General features: G+C 48.3%; 1 protein-coding gene across 2 annotated transcripts in view; it reads right to left on the reverse strand.

Annotated features, from left to right (window-relative positions):
* Window positions 1-5,527: 5,527 nt before the first annotated feature.
* The window catches only part of ifi35 (interferon-induced protein 35), a 39,357-nt gene continuing 21,638 nt past the window's right edge, over window positions 5,528-23,246 (reverse strand). For both annotated transcript variants that reach the window (XM_085966406.1, XM_085966405.1), the window contains exons 7-10: window positions 20,200-20,306; window positions 17,357-17,543; window positions 15,537-15,649; window positions 5,528-7,029 (exon numbers count right to left, since the gene is read on the reverse strand). In XM_085966406.1, the coding sequence (XP_085822532.1) occupies window positions 6,823-7,029; window positions 15,537-15,649; window positions 17,357-17,543; window positions 20,200-20,306 (614 nt within the window). In that variant the 3' untranslated portion in view covers window positions 5,528-6,822. The remainder of the gene's footprint in view (window positions 7,030-15,536; window positions 15,650-17,356; window positions 17,544-20,199; window positions 20,307-23,246) is intronic.

Genomic DNA, 23,246 nt, shown 5'->3' on the forward strand with positions numbered 1-23,246 from the left:
ACTGTTTGCTCAAACTGGCCCACTATATATTTCCTTAGATTGTTACATCCTCTGATGTTTGCCAAGTATTCTATCTAATATTTCAGAACACATCAGCAGATGCCTTTAATAATCAGTTTCCCTGCCAAGGCCGAGTGTTTTATCTGTTCTCTAGCTTTTACTTTTCCTGCCATTGTTCTTCTGAGGGTTGGATAATGAAAAGAAAGCTTCGCCTTGCACTCAAACTATGTGCGTGATCTGGAAACGATCAACGTAGACACTGGGAGAAAACAGTGAGGAACTGTTCCATTCCACGGCACCAGTAATGATCCCACCAGAAGGATTTCCTGTTCACTGTTTGCTTCTGTGAGCGGTTAACCAAGTCATATAATATTTGCAATGAGGCGACAAATGGATTTGTGTCTAACACCAATTAGGTAGAATCCACTCACATGACAGGGAACGGCCATTGTAACTGGCTTCCGATGGCTGTCCCTCTCGCCTGCTCAGAATGATGCATGATTGGCAGTTTTGATTTTTTCAAGTTATTTATTCAATTTCCTTTGTCCCTGGTTGACCTTCAGTGATGTTGGAAAGTATATGGTTGAGACCGTTGTAGCATGTTCTTCATTCTTCTGAGACCGTTGAGCTAGGGCCAGGAGGCTCCATGGGCTGGATTTTACCAGCCCTGAGGAGGCGGATTTGGAGGTGGGTCTGCTGGAAAAATGGGAAAAATTGGGAGGGGGGCCCAACCCCGCTCCCAACCCACCTCTGAACCATCTTCCCGGGAGGTGGGTCCACAACTCGTGCAGGGACCCGTCTTCTAGCAGCGAGGAGGGGATTAGAGTCAATTAACTGCCTGTTAACAGGTAGTTAGTAGGCAGTTAAGAGGCTTTTCCCCATTTTCAGCCTGCTGATGCGGGCTTCCCGATGTCGGGAAACATCGCCAGGGTCAGCGAGGCGAGCTGTGAGTCTGCTGCAGTCTAAGTGTGCAAATGACAGCAGCTGCAGAGGTAGTGTGATGGGTGCAATGGTGCACAGGTATGACAGGTGAATGTAGTGAGAAATAGTTTTATTCTGTTTATATGTATCTGCAGGTGACAAGATTTGATGTTTCTGTGAAGCCTCATCTGATCGGGAGAATTGACAGATGGCTTCTGCAATCTCACATGCAGCTGCCATCTGTTTTCTCCTAAGGTGAGAGTCATTGGTGAGCCTGAGTGCAAGGGCTCACCTTTGGACAGTGATTGTCAGTGTTTGACAGCACCTCAATGCTGTCAAACACTGTCATATCATGTCAAAAATGTATGGGGCCTGTCATTTTAACAAAACCGGCAGATAAAGCGTCATGCACTGACGTCATCTGACACTGGCTTTCTCTTAATTGGCCGGCATGCCTGCAGGGCGGGCTTATCAAGGCCAATCAGGGGAAAATAGCGTCAGGTCGTCAGACGTCGCTGGGGACGGGACTAGAAGCTGGAAGCCAGCAGTCCCGCCCCCAATGCGCCACCTCAGGTAAGATACCGGCACATCAGTCCAATGTAGACATTCTAGCCCTGATTTTAACTCGGGGCTGAGAGTTGGGCAGACAGGGTTCGAGGCGGACGGCAAACCGTCCCGACCTCGGCAGCATGAGACCCGGGAGATTTTAACTCTCAGGCCTCATCTCCATAATCCCCGCCAGTCTCTGGCCCGAAACCGGCAGGAAGCAGCAGCTGGCCAGCGGGCAGGAGCAGATTGTTGAGCGGCAGGAGGCCGCTGCTGGATGCTGAAGGAACAGTCCCTGGCACTCAGGCAAGTGATTGTAAGGGGGGTTCGGAAGGGTCTCACAGTTGGCCGGGGGTGGGGGGGGTGGGTGCCGGCCCGGGGCTGAGGAGGCCTAACTTTCCTTGTGGGGCCCAGAGAGGCATTTCTGCTCCTTTCTGACCCCACAGGAAAGTAAAACAAAGTCAAACCACTTGCTTCTTTGGTCATGTTCAGGCTCCTGCTCCCCTTCCCACTACGTTGGCCTGGTGGGGAGACCACAACGGCTTCCCCACGCTGGCTTCTGATCACAATTGCGGTCAGGCACCAATGACATCATCGGAGCTCAATGTACATATTTATAGGACTGCGCTGGCTGCCAGTGGCTGTCCCTCTCGCCTGCTCAGAATGATGCATGATTGGCAGTTTTGATTTTTTTCAAGTTACGTATTCAATTTCCTTTGTTCCTGGTTGACCTTCAATGATGTTGGAAAGTATATGATTGAGACCCTTGTAGCATGTTCTTCATGTTTCTATTCTTCTGAGACCATTGAGGTGGGGCCTGGAGACTCCATGTGCTGGATTTTACGAATGGAGACGTGTTGGAGGCAGGACTGCTGCTTGCCTGGTTTCAGTCCCACCTCCATCAGCCTCTAGCCAACCAGCGGGATCTTCCCGGTTGACCTTGTTAAGCCCACCCGGCAGGCTCAGCCGGCCAATTAGGGGGAAGTCAGTGACAGAGCACGTCAACGTATGACGTGTCATCTGTCAAGAATTATTGAAAGAAGAAATGTCATCGTTTGACAGCTCTGTGAAGCTATCAAACACTGATATTCTGTGTAGTTTGAAGAGTCCTTGGGCTCGAATTTCATCGGGCCGTTGAGGCGGGATTGGAGGCATGTGGGGGGTTAAAATCGCGAAATCGGGGGGGCACGAACCCATCCCGCCCCCATGCCCGTTTCCCAGGAGGCGGGTACCCGACCTGTGTTGGGAGCCACCTCCCCGAGGCGGGAAGGGGATTAGTGCCAATTAACTGCCTGTTTACAGGTAGTTAACAGGCAGTTTTTGGCCTAATCCCTATTTTTATCCCTGAAGTGTGGGCTTCCCGACAGCTCCAAACCACACCAAGTTAGCGAAGCGGACCGTCGGGCTGAAGGGTTCGAGATGTCCGGTGTTCAGGTGAGCGATGGGTGCATGAGTGCAGAGGTAAGTGTGTTTGGTATGTGTAAAGTGTTTAAATAAGTTTTACTTACCTTTACTTACTAATGCAGGCTTCCTTCCTTCAGGTCTCTAGAGTCCCTCATCTCACCGGCACAGAAAGCAGAATGGCTGCGAGCTGTCAAAAGTTGCAGCCTCTGCTTTCTGTTCTGGAGAGATCTCTAAATCAGCCTGAGAGGAAGGAATTAACTTAAGAGTACAGATTGTTAGTATTTGACAGCTTCAAAGAGCTGTCAAACGCTGATATTTCATCTGTCAAAAGCTCAACAGATGAAATGTCAATCTGCGACATCACCTGTTGTCGGGTGGCCCTGGGCGGGCTCAACAAGGTCAATCAAGGGAAAATCGAGTGGGTTGGCCACAACTCAATGGAGGCGGGACTACAACCCCAAAAGTGGGAGTCCCGCCTCCTACTCGCCTCCATTGATAAAATCCAGCCCCTTGTGTTCAGGACTCATCAATCCTTTCTACTTTGTAGAAATCAGATGACTGTTGGATCGGAGGATCCAACAGCCAGTCTGTGATCTCTACAATGGAGATGTCGAGACTCCGGCTCCACAGTGGCTGAAGGCTGTAGGCAGAAACAAAGGTAAGTTAACATTTTCTAACACTTTACACACACCTCACATACTTACCACTCCACACTTGCACTCATCACTCACCTCTACATCGCACTTTCAGACCCCTCCGACCTCCACAGACCTCCTACACCCTGGCGGGGTTTCCCCAGGTCAGGAAGCCCGCACTTCGGAACGAAAAATGGGGATAATCCTATTTTCTGCCTGTTAACAGGCAGTTAATATGCTTTAATCCCTTCTCGTCTCCAAGGCGATGGGACCCAGGGCAGGACGGCATCCCGCCACCTGGCAAGAGGGCACAGGCAGGTTTGCCACCCACCCCCAAATTCTGCAACTTTCCCAGCAGTCCCACCTCCATGAGGCTGAGAAAATCCAGCCCCATCAGTCCAATGAAACCCCACCTATATAATTATTATGTGACGAATGCTGATCTAGGTCTAGTATCAGTGAATTAATGAAAGGTCATGTCATTTGTTATTTTTGTATTGACAAGGTATAGATAAAGCTCTGTAAACTACTACAATGTCTCTTGCTACTGCTTATGTTATTTTTTAATAAACCTGTTGCATAATTTACAGCCTAAGTCATGATCTGATCGAATGCTCATTCTATCACTTTCTGAAGTTTAGGAGGTCACAAGGGGGCTTGTGACATAGCCAGTCGGCTAAATATAGTAAGAAGGATTTCTGTTCCATGTCTCGCCACATTACCAGATATTGTGCACATGAAATCACTCTAATTCACAGGGAGGGAGGCCTTGCAGACAGGAGTGCCCTTTGGCACTGAGTGCAAGAGAAATAACAGAGTGAAACCCAGTAACGCAACACCAGGCTTCGAGGTTGTCAACACTCTGCAGCTACAAAAACGTTGGGGTCCTAATACAACGCTTCCGCTGCCTGATCTGCTCTGGAGGAGCCCTGCAGTACTCTCCAAGCACATCTCAAGATTCATCCTGGTCTGCTGCATGCTGCACCACCTCGCCATCATCAGGGCATATGGAAGCAAGTGTGACCGAATGCATGCTCCTGAACAATTAGATAATATTGCCTCAGAAAATTCTGTATGTCTTTACATTAAATCGAATTTCAATTCAATCTCGTTCCGTTTTTTAAAATAGTTTTAGTTTTCTTCTCGACAATGGAGGAAACACAAACTATTTCCCGTGGAAGAAAAATGAGATTCTGAAATAACAGCAAAGATTAAAAATAAAATTTACTGATTTATTTAGAACTGTTGTCCAAAAATGCTGGGTACTAAAGATGTTATACGTGTTACATCAGAGTACTATAGTGCGGCAGAATATTTCCAATGGGATTATAGAATTTAAATTTAGATTGGATAGACCTTGGATTAATAATTATAATAAACTAAGAGACAATTCCATGCCTTTTATAGATAACTAACCCGTGGTTATGTATGCCATATGCTCCAGATAAGAAATATTCTTACCATTATGAAGAGGGCAGTCCTCAACCAGTGAGATATGAGAAATCTCTACAAGTGAGGCTAACTGAGAAACTTGCGGCTGATAATGTGATTGAATTGCATTGCACCGTGTGAGCGGACCCATTTATCAGTCTTACTAGATATTCTTGTCGACGCTTGTAGCTTATTCAAATATTGATATAATGGTTCAGTGACTGCATACCAGCAGAAATATGATTTTTGTACAAACGCTATAAATGAGCAAAAAATGAGTCAGACTGTGTGTTTTTCAGCTAAATATACTCCAGATAATTTAGCAGTTGGACTGAGCAAACCAGAGCCAAATACAGGCCTAGATTGTTTAGCAAATGTCAGACTAAGTCCTGGAAGGGTTTTATTTGCAAGTCCCTTCAAGTTCCTGATTGAAGACACATGCCCAGTGTCCTATGTATGTTTGTTTCGGTTATATATCTATGGAGAATATAAACAAGGCACATATTAAATGTATAAAATGACAGTACTATCTTTCCTAGACAACTGAAAAGGTGAGGAAATGAATAATAAAAAACACATTAGATAAATCATTAGAAGGCAAATGGGATATATTTTAATAAGCATGTTGGCTAATTGTTTACAACCAGAATGATCAAAATCAAATGACTTTTATTGTACTATTATCCTTTTCCCACAAGTAATTTGAATACTTTATATAACATATCAGCTTCAGTTTGACGTGGCACAGATCTGGATCCAGATTAGGTCTGGATTTGATCTGCATGCTTGTGCACTTGCGAACACTCTGGTCCTACAATATATTCACACCAAATAACAGGTGCTGCTTTTTAACCTTCTGATTTCCAGCAGGTGAGGCTGTAGCTGTTAGAATTTCTACCTTTCTCCCCAGCCCATCCTTTACAGAACCTCGAAGATGCAGCCCAGATTTTGGAAAGGGGAGGGGAGCACAAACTCAACACGAGGGAGTGCTACTGCTGCGAATTCAATGTCTAGGCTTCTCCAGACGGGTATTAATCCAGGTGATGGAGGCTGGGGTTTGGGGGGCGCAATCCTGTTCATTCAGCGTAGGATCAGATATTGCTGAAGAGATTACTATAAAACACAAGGCTGGTACAAAAGAAACACCGCTGAAGTTCTGCTTAAAATATTCTTTAACCCTCAGGTTGAGGCTCATACTAGATTCGTAATAGTCATTAAAGCTATCGATGTTATCCTGCGTTCACCAAAGTGTACCCAAAAATCCAGTTCTGTAATTAAACCATGATTATCACCCTTACCTTTTAATATATTCTACATGTATATAGGTGTCTAACTTAACGGGTATTTCAGTTATCAATGAGGAGTTATGTTTTGATATTCACAACGGGGTCGTGTGTTCCAATTTCGAACCTCTACTTTCCCATTCAGTTGTTTGGGGGTGCCTAGCGCCACTAAATGGGGGGGCAGGAGTAGTTCTTAGGCTGAGCCACGCTACACCAAACGGAGGAAGAGTGTGCCAGGCAGAACGTAATTCCCACGGTAGCTCTCATGCACCTTCCTCGTGGTTTCACAGCGGCACTTGCGACGGTCTGGGAGCAAATGATTCGCCCTCTCAACTGGATGGGGCAGGGGGGGAAGAAACCCTCAGCTTCGGATCTGTGAGTGCCACTGATGGTGGGAAAACTGCACATCTGTCATCCCCTTTAATATAGAAACACCTACGGACACTAATATTTTATTTCAAGCTAATTGGAAAGCATAGATAAGTGTGGGTACAAGTTAACATTGTCTAGATATCAAATAGGAAGAGCAGTTAGTCATTTTTAGCTTATGTTTAGCACTCTAGGAACTTTTTATAGGTAAAATGAGTGTGAATCTTCACATTTCACTCTTCAGTAGCCAACTCATCATCTGCCTCAAAGCAGGCAATTGCACTTTTCCCCTCAGGGATGTATACAAATGCATCCACCTCCCCACCTCCATTACTGGGTTTCTGGAAGTGTATTTCCAAACTGTCCTGAAGGCTCTCTTCTTCCATTATATCTGGAATTCCAGTAAACAGCACACTCCTTTTAGATACAATCTCACATGTCTGAAAGTAAAACACAAAGCATTAGAATGTTTCAAAAATATGAAGTATTGCAGTTGCTGAAAATAAAAACAGGGAAAGCTGAAAATATTCAGCAAGTCAGGCACCTTCTGTGGGGAAAAAGGACTAGAAGATACTACAATACTTTACAGATGAACAGTACTTTAAAAAGGAGCAGACCAAGGGGAAAGGGGGGGGGGGGGGGGAGAAAAAAACACAAGAAAAGAAACAGATCATCTGTAGAGAGAGAAACAGTTAATGGGCCAGAAATTCGCGGCCAGAAGCGTGAGTACGGTCGGGGTACTCACGCATCTGGCCGTTGGAAATGCCGGCGTTCAGCAGGAACAGCGCATGCGGGGAACGCCGGCATTTCCAGACCCGAGGTCTATTCACAGCGCGTGCGACTGCACAGGCAGCGCTTGCGCAGTGAACTTTGTGGATTTCAATGATGGATTCAGTGAGGGTAAGTCCTTAGAAGTTACACTTGAAAAAAGCAAGTGTAAAGTTGTTCATTGGCTGCGGAGGAAGATATATTTTATTGTGGAGCTTCTGAAATGCAATATTTTTGTTTGGGAAAGGGAGGGAAGTTATTTTAAGAAATTTTAAGTAAGTTTTAAAGTTAAAAATTTTTTTTTTTTTAAAAAGGGTTTTCAGAACGGTAGGTAGAAGGAGCAATTGTGGCTGTGTGAATGGAATGTGAGAATGAGTTATGTATGTATGTCCACATATATTCCTTTACGTATATGTATGTATGTTTTATATTCCTTTACTAATGTGTATGAATGTATGTTTTTAATTATGATTTTCCAATAAGTTACTTTCTCTGAAAGTCATAATTAAATAATACATTCATACGCATAAGTAAAGGAATATATACATAACACGCAAAGGAATATATACAGACATACATACTTTCAGAAGCTCCACGATAATAAATATCTTCCTCCGCAGCCTCTGGAGCAACTGTACCCATGCTTTTTTCATGTGTAAGTTGTAATGACTTGACCTCACTGAAAGCATTAATGAAAGCGGCGAATTATACTGCGCACGCGCTGCCTGTGCAGTCGCACGCGTTCTGCCTCTGAACCCCTTCGTTCAGAGGACAGGAAATGCCGGTTTTCCCCACATGCACTGTGCATGCTGAAAACCGGCATTTCATCCAGCCAGATGCGTAAGTACCCCGACCGTACTCGCGCATTTGGAAGGGAATTACTGGGCCAACATTTTACATGTCAATAAAATGAAAAATTTAACAATTGCACGACTTGCCCCCTCGCATCTGCGACTGAGGGTCCAAGGAGGTGCATTGCGCAAGAGGTCATCATCGTACGTATCCTCACACTGTTCCCTTTGGGGAACTGTATGAAGTGGTGGAAGGATTTATGGCCGTGATTAACGCTCATTCCGTGACCGTAACCATCTTTGAACCAGCCATTAGGGTGGTTAGTCCTATGGCGGGAGGGTTTTACGGGCTCCCACAACCCATCTGAGGGGGGGGGGGGGGCCACCAACACCCACGGACGCAAGTATCCCGCTGGATGTCCACCCAGAATTTAAAGTTGGAGCTCCGACTCCACTTGCCGGGACTGTCTGGAGTGGGGTTCAAAACCCTACTCCTTCTGGCCCAGCGGCGGGGATGCTTACTGCTACGCAAAAGGCCCACTCCGCACAAAAGGTGACACCCATACATTTCCTGCGCCTTTTCCCTCCCCGTGACTGGAGCCCTATGCTGCCATTTCACGTTGCTAATCGGATTGGGCCTTTGTCATAGCGGTAGGATCCCCGCCGCTGGGCCAGATCAGGGTAGGGTTTCGAACCCCGCTCCAGACAGTCCCGGCAAGTGGAGTCGGAGCTCCGGCTCTAAATTCTGGGTTGACATCCAGTGGGATATTTGCGTTCGTGGGTGTGGGTGGCCCCCCCTCCTTGTATAGCTTGTGGGAGCCCGTAAAACCCTCCCGCCATAGGACTAACCGCCCTAATGGCTGGTTCAAAGATGGTTACGGTCACGGAATGAGCGTTAATCATGGCCATAAATCCTTCCACCACTTCATACAGTTCCCCAAAGGGAACAGTGTGAAGACACGTATGACGACGACATTGCTAAATAAATAAATGGAATAAAAAAAATTCTTTTAGGGCTTTTAAAAGTCTTTAAATTGTTTTAATTCTCTTTAAAACTACTTCAGATTACTCAAAATAATGTAAACATTTAAAAAAGTTTATAAAAGTTACCAAAATCTTCAAAAAACTTCCAAAAACCTATTTAAACTGCTGCTTTGCATGTAAAAATGCTTAGCAGCTTGACAGAAACATTGGGGGCGTGTCCAGTGAAACTGAGACCTCAAGGGGCGTGTCTCACTTGCACTGCACGCTCCTGGCTTCGCGCTGGCTGCACTCCTGGGCGGCGTGACGTCATACGCTGCCCGGGATTCTTCTTTCTGTTTCAGCAAGTGCAGGCGTCCCTGGAGCTGATCGGCAGGAGCGCGGGGTAAGTGCAAAAACGGGGCTGCAAGCCCCGTTCAGCAATTTCTGGCCCATTGTTTCAGGTCGATGACCCTTCGTCAGAACTGGAAAAAGTTAGAGATGTTACAGATTTTTAAGCAAGTGTAGGGGCAGGGAAAAGGAGGAGGGACCTTTCTCGATCTTTTCATTGCAAACTGCCAGTGTGACATCGGCCATCTCAATTTCTCTGCTCCCCTCACTCACTCCAACCTACCTTTTGCAATATCTGATCCTATGCTGAATGAACAGGATTGTGCTCCAACCTCTCTCTTCAGCAGCACCCACTCACTATCTCAAAGCTGTCCTGGTCCCCAGTTCCATTTCATCCTTCGCCTCATCCGGCACTTTAACAAAAAACTTAATTTTTTTCCTTTCAGGTGTCAAGGATTGCAAGCTTCAACAACTCTTGGCCACCAACGCCCCTCCAGAACCTTCTTCCCCTTCACTTTCCTCTGACCTCATCCCTTCTTCCAATCTCACCACCTGTCATGTTTTCACTATCCCCTCTGACCTTCCCCTCTCTGACCCCGAATGATCAGTTCTCAGCAAAGGCCTGAGCTTCATCCCCTTACGCCCCCACCTCAATGAATTTTGAGCTCAGCACGACGCTGAGCTCTTTTTCCATCGCCTTCGTCTCCATGCCCACTTCTTTGGCCAGGAATCTTCCCCCCGCACAGCTGTCCCTTTCTCCTGTTTTCAAAATTCTCGTTCTACCTGGACCTCTGGCCTCTTACTCTCTCTCTAGATCTTTTCATTGCAAACTGCTGACATGACATCGGCCGTCTCCATTTCTCTGCTCCCCTCACTCACTCCAACCTACCTCCCTCTGAACTTGCAGCACTCCATTCTCTCAGATCCAACCCCGACATTGTCATTAAACCTGCTGACAAGGGTGGTGCTGTTGTTGTTTGGCGAACCGACCTCTACCGTGCGGAAGCTGAACGCCAACTCTCTGACGCCTCCTCCTACCTCCCCTTGGACCATGACCCCACTACCGAACATTAAGCCATCGTTTCCAAGACTGTCACTGACCTCATCTCCTCTGGAGATCATCCCTCCATGGCCACCAACCTCAGTTCCCCAACCCCACTTCTACCTCCTTCCCAAGATCCACAAACAGGGCAGCCCTGGTAGACCCATCGTTTCAGACCTTTCTCTTCCTATCTCAACTCTATTTTTTTCTCCTCTTGTCGAGTCTCTTCCCACCTACATCCGTAACTCTTCTAACGCCCTCCACCACTTTAACAATTTCCAGTTTCCTTGCCCCAACCGTCTCCATTTCACCATGGATGTCCAATCCCTCTACACCTCCATCCCCCACCAGGATGGCCTGAGGGCGCTCCGCTTCTTCCTTGAACAGAGGCCCAACCAGTCCCCACCCACCACCACCCTCCTCCGCTTGGCTGAACTTGTTCTCACATTGAACAACTTCTCCTTTGACTCCACTCACTTCCTCCAAATTAAAGGTGTTGCTATGGGAACCTGCATGGGTCCTAGCTATGCCTGCCTTTTTGTGGGATATGTGGAACATTCTTTGTTCCAGTCCTACTCAGGTCCCTCCCTCACCTCGTTTTCCGTACATCGATGACTGTGTTGGTGCCGTTTCCTGCTCTCGCCCGGAATTTGAAAATTTCATTCACTTTGCTTCCAATTTCCACCCTTCCCTCACCTTCACATGGTCCATTTCCGACTCTTCCCTTCCCTTCCTCGACGTCTCTGTCTCCATCTCTGGGGATAGGCTATTGACCAACATCCACTATAAGCCCACTGACTCCCACAGCTACCTGGACTACACTTCCTCCCACCCCGCCTCCTGTAAGGACTCTATTCCATTCTCCCAGTTTCTCCGTCTCCGCCGCATATGCTCTGACGATGCCAACTTCCACACTAGTGCTTCCGAAATGTCTTCCTTTTTCCTCAACCGAGGTTTCCCCTCTACCGTGGTTGACACGGCCCTCAACCGTGTCCGTTCTATTTCCCGCACTTCTGCTCTCACCCCTTCCCCTTCCTCCCAGAACCATGATAGGGTTCCCCTTGTCCTCACCTTTCACCCCACCAGCCTCCACATTCAACAGATCATCCTCCGCCATTTCCGCCACCTCCAGCGTGATCCCACCACCAAACGCATCTTCCCCTCCCCTTCCAGCATTCCGAAGGGACCGCTCCCTCTGCGACACCCTGGTCCACTCCTCTATCATCCCCAACACCCCTTCCCATGGCACCTTCCCGTGCAAGCGCAGGAGATGCAACACCTGCCCTTTTATCTCCTTCCTTCCCACTGTCCAAGGCCTCAAACACCCCTTCCAGGTGCAACAGCGATTTACTTGTACTTCTTGCAATTTAGTATACTGTATTCGCTGCTCACGATGCGGTCTCCTCTACATTGGGGAGACCAAACGCAGATTGGGCGACCGTTTTGCAGAACACCTCCGTTCAGTCATTAAGCGTGACCCCGAGCTTCCGGTCGCCTGTCACTTTAATTCTCCGCTCCACTCCCACTCTGACCTCTCCGCCCTCAGTCTCTTACACTGTTCCAATGAAGCTCAACGTAAGCTCGAGGAACAGCACCTCATCTTTCGATTAGGCACTTTACAGCCTTCTGGACGCGACATCGAGTTCAACAATTTCAGACCATAACCTCGGCCCCTATATTTTTTTTCTCACATGGCAGCTGTTGATAATTCTGCCCTTGCCATTTACACCTCATCTAGACTCATCTTTTGTTTCTTAACTTGTCCCATTACCATCTCCTTTTGCCTTGCACCATCATCCCTTTAATCTCTCCTGCCTTCCACCCCATCACAGACCTTCTCTTTTGTGCTTCCCCTCCCCCTTTCCCTGCCCCTACACTTGCTTAAAAATCCATTACATCTCTAACCTTTTTCCAGTTCTGACGAAGGGTCATCGGCCTGAAACGTTAACTGTTTCTCTCTCCACAGATGCTGCCTGACCTGCTGAGTATTTCCAGCATTTTCGGGTTTTATATCAGATTTCCAGCAACCACAGTATTTTGCTTTTGGAAAAGAAACAGATTGACCTGTGCATTGCTTGGGTGGAGAATGGGAGATGATTGAAAGGCAGGCGCGATATTAGCAGGAGACAAAAGGAGGCATAATGAGAGAAAGAGAGACATATCCACGACACAGAGGTAGTGTGAATATCTAAAGGTGATAGGTAGAAAGGGAAGTATGAAAAGCCGGTCAGGCGGAGGTGGCTCCAGTGGCCCAGGACTCTGGTGGGTGAAGGGAAAAAAAAGGTCAACGCTAAAGGTGCACCTGATCAGTGCGCTGTGTTACCCCTGTTCCCTGATCAGTGCGCTGTAAATGTTACTCCCCCTGTTCCCTGATCAGTGCGCTGTGAATGTTACTCCCCTGTTCAGTGCGCTGTGAATGTTACTCCCCTGTTCCCTGATCAGTGCGCTGTGAATGTTACTCCCCTGTTCAGTGCGCTGTGAATGTTACTCCCCCTGTTCCCTGATCAGTGCGCTGTGAATGTTACTCCCCTGTTCAGTGCGCTGTGAATGTTACTCCCCCTGTTCCCTGATCAGTGCGCTGTGAATGTTACTCCCCTGTTCCCTGATCAGTGCGCTGTGAATGTTACTCCCCTGTTCCCTGATCAGTGCGCTGTGAATGTTACTCCCCTGTTCAGTGCGCTGTGAATGTTACTCCCCCTGTTCCCTGATCAGTGCGCTGTGAATGTTACTCCCCTGTTCAGTGCGCTGTGAATGTTACTCCCCCTGTTCCCTGATCAGTGCGCTGTGAATGTTACTCCCCCTGTTCCCTGATCAGTGCGCTGTGAATGTTACTCCCGTTCCCTGATCAGTTCGCTGTGAATGTTACTCCCCCTGTTCCCTGATCAGTGCGCTGTGTTACCCCTGTTCCCTGATCAGTGCGCTGTGAATGTTACTCCCCCTGTTCCCTGATCAGTGCGCTGTGAATGTTACTCCCCTGTTCCCTGATCAGTGCGCTGTGAATGTTACTCCCCCTGCTCCCTGATCAGTGCGCTGTGAATGTTACTCCCCTGTTCCCTGATCAGTGCGCTGTGAATGTTACTCCCCCTGTTCCCTGATCAGTGCGCTGTGAATGTTACTCCCCTGTTCCCTGATCAGTGCGCTGTGAATGTTACTCCCCTGTTCCCTGATCAGTGCGCTGTGAATGTTACTCCCCTGTTCCCTGATCAGTGCGCTGTGAATGTTACTCCCCTGTTCCCTGATCAGTGCGCTGTGAATGTTACTCCCCTGTTCCCTGATCAGTGCGCTGTGAATGTTACTCCCCTGTTCCCTGATCAGTGCGCTGTGAATGTTACTCCCCTGTTCCCTGATCAGTGCGCTGTGAATGTTACTCCCCTGTTCACTGGTCAGTGCGCTGTGAATGTTACTCCCCTGTTCCGTGCGCTGTGAATGTTACTCCCCTGATCAGTGCGCTGTGAATGTTACTCCCCTGTTCCCTGATCAGTGCGCTGTGAATGTTACTCCCCTGTTCCCTGATCAGTGCGCTGTGAATGTTACTCCCCAGTTCCCTGATCAGTGCGCTGTGAATGTTACTCCCCTGTTCCCTGATCAGTGCGCTGTAAATGTTACTCCCCTGTTCCCTGATCAGTGCGCTGTGAATGTTACTCCCCTGTTCACTGGTCAGTGCGCTGTGAATGTTACTCCCCTGTTCCGTGCGCTGTGAATGTTACTCCCCTGATCAGTGCGCTGTGAATGTTACTCCCGTTCCCTGATCAGTGCGCTGTGAATGTTACTCCCCTGTTCCCTGATCAGTGCGCTGTGAATGTTACTCCCCTGATCAGTGCGCTGTGAATGTTACTCCCCTGTTCCCTGTTCAGTGCGCTGTGAATGTTACTCCCCTGATCAGTGCGCTGTGAATGTTACTCCCCTGTCCCCTGATCAGTGCGCTGTGAATGTTACTCCCCTGTTCCCTGATCAGTGCGCTGTGAATGTTACTCCCCTGTTCCCTGATCAGTGCGCTGTGAATGTTACTCCCCTGTTCCCTGATCAGTGCGCTGTGAATGTTACTCCCCTGTTCCGTGCGCTGTGAATGTTACTCCCCTGTTCCCTGATCAGTGCGCTGTGAATGTTACTCCCCTGTTCCCTGATCAGTGCGCTGTGAATGTTACTCCCCAGTTCCCTGATCAGTGCGCTGTAAATGTTACTCCCCTGTTCCCTGATCAGTGCGCTGTGAATGTTACTCCCCTGTTCACTGGTCAGTGCGCTGTGAATGTTACTCCCCTGTTCCGTGCGCTGTGAATGTTACTCCCCTGATCAGTGCGCTGTGAATGTTACTCCCCTGTTCCCTGATCAAAGCGCTGTGAATGTTACTCCCCTGTTCAGTGCGCTGTGAATGTTACTCCCCTGTTCCCTGATCAGTGCGCTGTGAATGTTACTCCCCTGATCAGTGCGCTGTGAATGTTACTCCCCGATCAGTGCGCTGTGAATGTTACTCCCCTGTTCCCTGATCAGTGCGCTGTGAATGTTACTCCCCTGTTCCCTGATCAGTGCGCTGTGAATGTTACTCCCCTGATCAGTGCGCTGTGAATGTTACTCCCCTGTTCCCTGATCAGTGCGCTGTGAATATTGCTCCCCTGTTCCCCGATCAGTGCGCTGTGAATGTTACTCCCCTGTTCCCCGATCAGTGCGCTGTGAACGTTACTCCCCTGTTCCCTGATCAGTGCGCTGTGTTACTCCCCTGTTCCCTGATCAGTGCGCTGTGAATATTGCTCCCCTGTTCTCTGGGCCCCCGAGAAATGTGCCAGATTTCCCATCAGTTCTTCTCAGTGAAAAGTGTGTGCGTTGCTCAGCATCTCTCCCCAGTCGCATTGTCAATTGTAAAAGCTTGTCATGCAGAAACCTACTGGCTGCCACTAAACTCAACTCACCATCCCGCATAAAGTATACATAATGTACACGTATTCTAATTTTTGACTGTATTATAATTTCACTTGTTAAAAAATATTTATCCCTATAAAATAAGCAAAAGATAAATGTCAGATTAGGATTCTTTCAATACCTTTAGGTTCTCAATTTCACCAGTAATGAATGGCGAGACCCTCAGAGAGATGTTTTGGCCAAGTCCTCGAAACTCCACTTTGTGAAACTCGCTCTGTGTCAAATTCTCAGAAACTGAAAGAAATATTAAATAAATTAAACTGAGCTTTGTATCCAGGTGATGTCTTGCAAGTGTTTCTGCCTCGGCCACTGCTAGTCATGTAGCACCAATCACTTTTTGAAAGTCTCTAAAACCCTTCACACGTTTCTTCCTTTTTTGCTCCCCTCCCCCAGTACTCAGCAGTCATCGGAACAGAAAAAGGTGATTTGTTGTCAGGCCTCTATAAGTCTTGCTCGGTAATCGGGCACGGCAAGGTGTGAGACAATGAAAGGGGACAGGTGGGGCTCGCTGCTCTCTTCCTTCCTTCCTGTGGCCAGGACATCCGGTGTTTGATTTCCCAGTGGAACGTAGGAACAGGAGCAGGCCGTTCAGCCCCTCGAGCCTGTTCCTCCATTCAATGAGATCAGTAGCCTGACCGAGACCAGGAACTCACATTGTGGGGCCCTGAGAAACGTAAATATTTTCACTTTTATTTCTCACTGGGTTGTTCTGCTCGAGTTTTGTGGGCCTTGGTCACTGGACTCAAAATCTGTGTTTTGAGCCCTAGCGGCTTTTGAATTCACCAAGGTGGGGGTTGGACTCCTATTTTGAAGCCCTGGCCCTCTCAGTTGGTTAATTGCAGGTTTGATCAATGCTGCGATTAGTCACAAATTGATTTATTTTTGATCATTTAAACCCGCTACCACTTTTTTAAATTGTACGTGCTTCCTACTGTTAAAATCATACATGAAAAAAATCTCACCCACGGGACTATTCTTCATATGCGAGTCCAGACAGTGGTCCTCGGCGTGATATTCAATCACAGAGAACATCACAGTCAAACCCAATCCTGCCCTCAACCAAATTTATACCAGGAGTGTCTAAGCAGTGGTCCATGGACCTGCAAGCCCCAGCAATCTGGCCCATAAGGTCAAAGCAACTCAGTGCTTAGGGGGGTAACTTTAACCTAAGCTGCCCGGCAGGAACGTGAGGGGTTCGGGTCGGTCACCTATTCTACGCCCCGCCCCATTTTACACTCCACTGAAGTTAACTTGAGGCGGTCCGCGAAACACGCAAGCAGCTCGCAAAGGCAAAAAGCTTTGACGTTCCTGGTCTACACAACACGTCCAGCAAGAATCGAATAGTGCTCAGGAGTAGGAACGTTGCTTGACTTACTCCTGCCTAGTCCAGAGGCACTGAGGCCAATTGTAGCCCACCACTCCGAGCTGAGATCAGCGAACTCAACACAGACCCACGATCAAATCCCAGACATTCCTGCTCCGGATCTTCAACTATTCTCTGGCTTAACCAACTAAGCTATTGGGGAAGCTCCAGTTACACATAAATACTGTGGCAACAAGAGCAGGTCAGAGTATTCTGTGGCGAGTGTCTCACCTCCCTCCTGACTCCCCAAAGCCTTTCCACCATCTACAAGGCACAAGTAAGGAGTGTGATGGAATACTCTCCACTTGCCTGGATGAGTGCAGCTCCAACAACACTCAAGAAGCTCGACACCATCCAAGACAAAGCAGCCCGCTTGATTGGCACCCCCTCCACCACCGGCGTACCGTGGCTGCAGTGTGTACCATCTACAAGATGCACTGCAGCACTCGCCAAGGCTTCTTCAGCAGCACCACCCAAACCTGTCAAAGAACTCCTAATTTCTATGTGCCAAAGATGGGGATATTAGGAGGGGTACAATTCACACATTTTCAGAATTTAAAAAAAAATTGATATCTTACGTCCTTCATTAATAAATGTAATTATAACATTGCCGGAATCTTCCAACAGCTCAATATTGTCCACTTCCCCTCCAGAATTCTTTTGCTTGCTGAAGTGCAGCTCCAACTTGTCAAGCAGCTGGTCGGCTGGGAGAGACTTTGGGATTTCCGAAACCAGGATTCTAGATTTACACACACGTGTTTGAATCTGCGGGGAAAGTTCATTCGTAAATGTCAATCATCTTATTTCACGGAGATTGACCGCAGGCCAGAATGCATAACTGACCATGTCAAACTCACAAGAGCTCTCAACTTAATACCCATTCGACAAAACCTATAACATGGCACCTGACAGAGCTACATTTTGAAAGCACTACAAGTGTAGGTCCCTTGCAGTCAGAATCAGGGGAATTTATAATGGGGAACAAAGAAATGACAGACCAATTAAATACATACTTTGATTCTGTCTTCACAAAGGAGGACACAAATAACCTCCCAGAGATGTCAGGGGACATAGGGTCTAATGAGAGGGAGGAATTGAATGAAATCAGTAATTGTAGGGAAATGGTGTTAGGGAAATTGATGGGATTGAAGGCTGATAAATCCCCAGGGCCTGATAATCTACATCCTAGGGTACTTAAGGAAGCGGCCCTAGAAATAGTAGATGCATTGCTGGTCATCTTCCAAAATTGTATAGACGCTGGAACAGTTCCCATGGATTGGAGGGTAGCTAATGTAACCCCACTATTTAAAAAAGGTGGTAGAGAGAAAACGGGGAATTATAGACCAGTAAGCCTGACATCGGTAGTGGAGAAAATGCTAGAGTCCATTATAAAAGATGTAATAGCAGAGCACTTGGAAAACAGTGACAGGATCGGACAAAGTCAACATGGATTTGCAAAAGGTAAATCATGCTTGACTAATCTACTGGAACTTTTTGAGGATGTAACTGGTAGAATAGATAATAGAGAACCAGTGGATGTGGTGTATTTGGACTTTCAGAAGGCTTTCGATAAGGTCCTGCATAAGAGATTGGCGTACAAAGTTAAAGCACATGGGATTGGGGGTAAGGTACTGACTTGGATAGAGAACGGGTTGGCAGACAGGAAGCAATGAATTGGAATAAACGGGTCTTTTTCCGAATGGCAGGCAGTGACTAGTGGGGTACCGCAGGGATCGGTGCTAGGACCCCAGCTATTCACAATATATATTAATGATCTAGACGAGGGAACTAGATGTAATATCTCCAAGTTTGCAGACGACACAAAGCTGGGTGGGCGTGTGTGCTGTGAGGAGGATGCAGAGAAACACCAGTATGATTTGGACAGGTTGGGTGATTGGGCAGATGCAGTATAATGTGGATAAATGCGAGGTTATCCACTTCGGTGGCATAAACAGGAAGACAGATTATTATCTGAACGACAATAGATTGGGAAAAGGGGAAGTGCAACGAGACCTGGGTGTCCTTGTGCACCAGTCGCTGAAGGTAAGCATGCAGGTGCAGCAGGCGGTTAAGAAGGCAAATGGTACGTTGGCCTTCATAGCGAGAGGATTCGAGTACAGGAGCAAGGATGTCTTGCTGCAGTTGTACAGGGCCTTGGTGTAACCACACCTTGAGTATTGTGTGCAGTTTTGGTCACCTTATCTGAGGAAGGATGTTCTTGCCATGGAGGGATTGCAGCAAAGATTCACCAGACTGATACCTGGGATGGCAGGAATTAGGTACCAAGAGAGATTGGGTCGATTAGGCTTATATTCGGTAGAGTTTAGAAGAATGAGAGGGGATCTCATTGAAACTTATAAAATTCTAACAGGACTTGACAGACTAGATGCAGGAAGGATGTTCCCGATGGCGGGGGAGTCCAGAACCAGGGGTCACAGTCTAAGGATAAGGGGTAAGCCATTTAGGACAGAGATGAGGAGGAGCTTTTTCACTCAGAGAGTGGTGAACCTGTGGAATTCTCTACCACAGAAGGCAGTTGAGGCCAATTCATTAAATATATTCAAGAAGGAGTTAGATATATTTCTTAAGGCTAAAGGGATCAAGGGATATGGGGAGAAAGCAGCGACAGGGTACTGAATTTGGATTATAAGCCATGATGTCATTGAATGGCGAAGCAGGCTTGAGGGGCCGAATGGCCTACTCCTGCTCCTATCTTCTATGTAATATGTGGTATGATGGCATCATCATTGTAACTGTTGAACCAAAAAAGTGAACCGGTCAGACAAGCAGTCTGATAAAGCAGAGGCAGCGGAGGGGGTCGAGAGAAGTGATGAAGAAGTAGAGCTGGGTGCCATCAGCATACTTGTGAAAGCTGACCTATTATCTGTGGATGATGTCACCAAGAGGTAACATATAGATGAGGAAGAGGAGGGGGAATCAAGAATAGACCCTTGGGGGAATTCGGAGGCAGTAGGGCAGGGGGGTTGGGAAAAGAAGCCATTGCTGAAGGTGCTCTGGCTATGATTGGATATATCAAGCGTGGAACTAAGGGAGAGAGGGCAGTCCCATCAATCTGGAGAATGGAACTAAAGCACTGGATGAGCATGTTGTGCTTGATCATGTCAAAGGTGGAGAGGTTGAAGAGCAATAATGCGCCATGGTCACAGTCACAGGGAATGCCGTTCGCGACTTGGTTTACGGCCACGGTGTACACACAGCGACACATTACATATGACCTGACACAGGACACCAATGTCAATTTTTTAAACCAGAAAACTAAAAGGCACATTTACAACAACTGAAGCTCTTCTGTACAGGGCTCCATTGCTGTGAGTCAGCCACAGTGCCCCCGAGTGGCTGATCAATGAGAACTGCAGGTGATTGGTTAACTGTACAGATCCCATTCAAGACTAAGCCTTACTTCAATTTCTTCCAACATCAGCAGCTTCAAGGGTTGAGCTTTTATCTTAATTCGACACTCTCCTAGTTCAATCACATGCTCTTCCATTTCCAGTAGCTTACTAGCAACTGCAATAAAAATAAAATCAAATGAAAAAATTCTTAACTAACCAGTTTTATGTTTCCAATACTATTTACAAGTAATTCCAGATAACACAATGAAGAACACCCAGGCCTAGAAATTGGGTATAGCCCCGCTTGAGGCATTAGAACTGGCGCTGCGCAAAGTTTATAGCCAGACGAAACTTATCGCCGCCTGGCGCGATATTGGGTTGCATCGCCCCCAAAGGGGATTGAGGCGCAAATTCAGACGTTGCACGGGCCTCCTAAGGCGCAAAACTTCCGGCGCTACCCAATATCGGCGCGGACGGGCGCAGCGCAGGTGATCTCAATTACCGATAACCACGAGACTTCCAGGCGCTGGCCGGCTCTTAAAGGGGTGGGTCAGTCAGCCTCAGCTTCCACACTCATCGCCCTGTAGGCCTCAGAATCGGCGCACGCCCTTCTCTGGCGCAAAAAACTTGGTCAAGATGGAGAAGGTGAGACAGAGAGCAGAGCGCTTCAGCACTGAGGCTCTGGAGCAGTTGGTGTCCGCAGTGGAGCGCCGTCGAGATGTTCTCTATCCTGACAATGGCAGGAGGCCGAATCAAAAGGAGTACCGCCGAGCTTGGAGGGATGTTTGTCAGAGGGTCAACTCCAGCAGCATGGCGACCAGGAGCCCTGTTCAGTGCAGAAAGAAATTCAACGACCTCACTCGGGTCGTGAGGGTGAGTGTTGTTTATGCAAACTTCTGATTCCCTCCATCTGCACCGGACTTCGCGCACCCTGTAGCCATGATGTCCCAATGGCCATCTGTCAGCAAGCACCCATGGCCCTTTCTGGGCACACACATGCAGATTTGACTCAAGGCATCATGTAAGGGCTCTTGCACCATGGGGGCCATGAGATGATCACTCAGGGCATCATGTAAGGGCTCTTGCACCATGGGGGCCATGAGATGATCACTCAGGGCATCATGTAAGGGCTCTTGCACCATGGGGGCCATGAGATGATCACTCAGGGCATCATGTAAGGGCTCTTGCACCATGGGGGCCATGAGATGATCACTCAGGGCATCATGTAACAGAACATCCCCTTCTTTCCCCTGCAGTCCAAGCTGGCGACGATCCGCAAGGACCAGCTTCGAACCGGTGGCGGACCTCCACAAGTGGTCACTCTCACGGATCTCGAGGAGAGAGTGCACCAGATTCCTGGAGGACGTCTGAGTGGTCCTGTTACCACTGCAGCTGCCGACCCCATTGTCGACAGCGATGGTAAGGTTCTCACCTTTTACAGCTGTCTCCTTCCACTTGGTCCCCCCGCCAACATGCTTTCATAGAAACATAGAAGATAGGAGCAGGAGCAGGCCATTCGGCCCCTCGAGCCTGCTCCGCCATTCAATGCGATCATGGCTGATCATCCAAATTCAGTACCCTGTCCCTGCTTTCTCCCCATACCCCTTGATCCCTTTAGCCTCAAGAAATATATCCAACTCCTTCTTGAATATAATTAATGAATTAGCCTCTACTGCCTTCTGTGGTAGAGAATTCCACTCTCTGGGTGAAGAAATTCCTCATTTCTGTCCTAAATGGCTTACCCCTTATCCTTAGACTTGTGGCCAACCCACGCGATTTTCCCTTGATTAACCTCGCTAAGCCCGCCCAGCGGGCTCAACAGGCCAATTAAGGGACACCTGGTTACTGGTGACGTCAGTGATTGCAGTGATTGCCATTTCATCTGTCAAGAGCTTTTGACAGATGAAAATCAGCGTTTGACAGCTCTGTGAAGCTGTCAAACACTGAATCTGTCTTCTAACTTGAGTCCTTCTACTCAGACTCAGTTAGAGATCTCTCCAGACCAGAAAGCAGAACGCTGCAGCTTTTGACATTTCAGCGGCCATTCTGCTTTCTGTGCCGGTGAACTGAGAAACTCCCGAGAACTGAAGGAAGGAAGCCAGCAGGAGAAAGTAAAGGTAAGTAAAACTTATTAAAACACTTTACAATCATTGTGGAGCCATGTCAGAGCCTTGCCGCAATCTGGCATGCCTTGCCGCCAACCTGTCCTTTTACTAAAGCCACTCTTCCACCTCCCTGCTTTCAGATGCTGCATCACCAGCTCGGGATCCGCGCCCTGAAGCTGCCAGTGCCAGTGCCTCCGGAGGCGAGGATCAGTAGGAAGCCGGACCATCCGTTCCAGCCTCAGGGGAGCCTACACATCTGCAGACTGGGGATAGTAGCTCCCTGGATTGGGGGGGGGGGGGGGGGGGGGGAGGCTCTGATGAGGAGCCAGTTGCCGGAACAAGCGGCCTGCAGCTACGCGAGGGGGGTAGGCAAGTTCGGGCGCCGGCTCCCCGGAGGGCAAGGCAGGGAGCGATGACTGCTGCACAGAGTGCAGAGGAGGTGCGTAGTCTGGCTGAAATGAGCACCCAGGCCCGGCTCAGGCACACGGAGCTTATGGCTGCAGTGGGGAGGATGCCTCAGTCGATAGAAACACTGGCAAAGAGTGTGCTGGACTTTGACGCTGCAATGGAGAGGACTGTCCAGGGATTCGGGGCAGCAATGGAGAGGATTGTCCAGGGCTTCGAGGCCGCTATGGAAAGGACTGTTCAGAGCTTCGGACAATCCCTGGAAAGGTCTGTCCAGGGCTTGTCCGAGGCAGTGGAACGGACTGCTCCGGCCTTGTCCGAAGCAATGGAAAGAACTGTCCAGGGCTTCTCCGAAGCACTGGCACCTGCCACACAGGTCCTCACTGCTGCCACGCAGTCACTTGCTGACCTCATCAACACCCAGATTGAGGCAACGCGAACTCTCACTGCTGCCACCCTATCTGCATCAGCTAGGATCACCCCGGGCCCTTCCAGTACCACACGAGGCCAGGAATCAGTAAAGCAGTCGATTGTGACGGATGAGCCGAGCCGGTCCCCTCAGAGAGCCCGTGTGTCGCCCGACCATGGTGCAGGTGTCCTCTCTC

This window comes from Somniosus microcephalus, chromosome 24 (genome assembly GCF_052327205.1).
Source record: "Somniosus microcephalus isolate GS21.2 chromosome 24, FLI_Smic_1.0, whole genome shotgun sequence".
Classification (NCBI taxonomy): domain Eukaryota; kingdom Metazoa; phylum Chordata; class Chondrichthyes; order Squaliformes; family Somniosidae; genus Somniosus; species Somniosus microcephalus.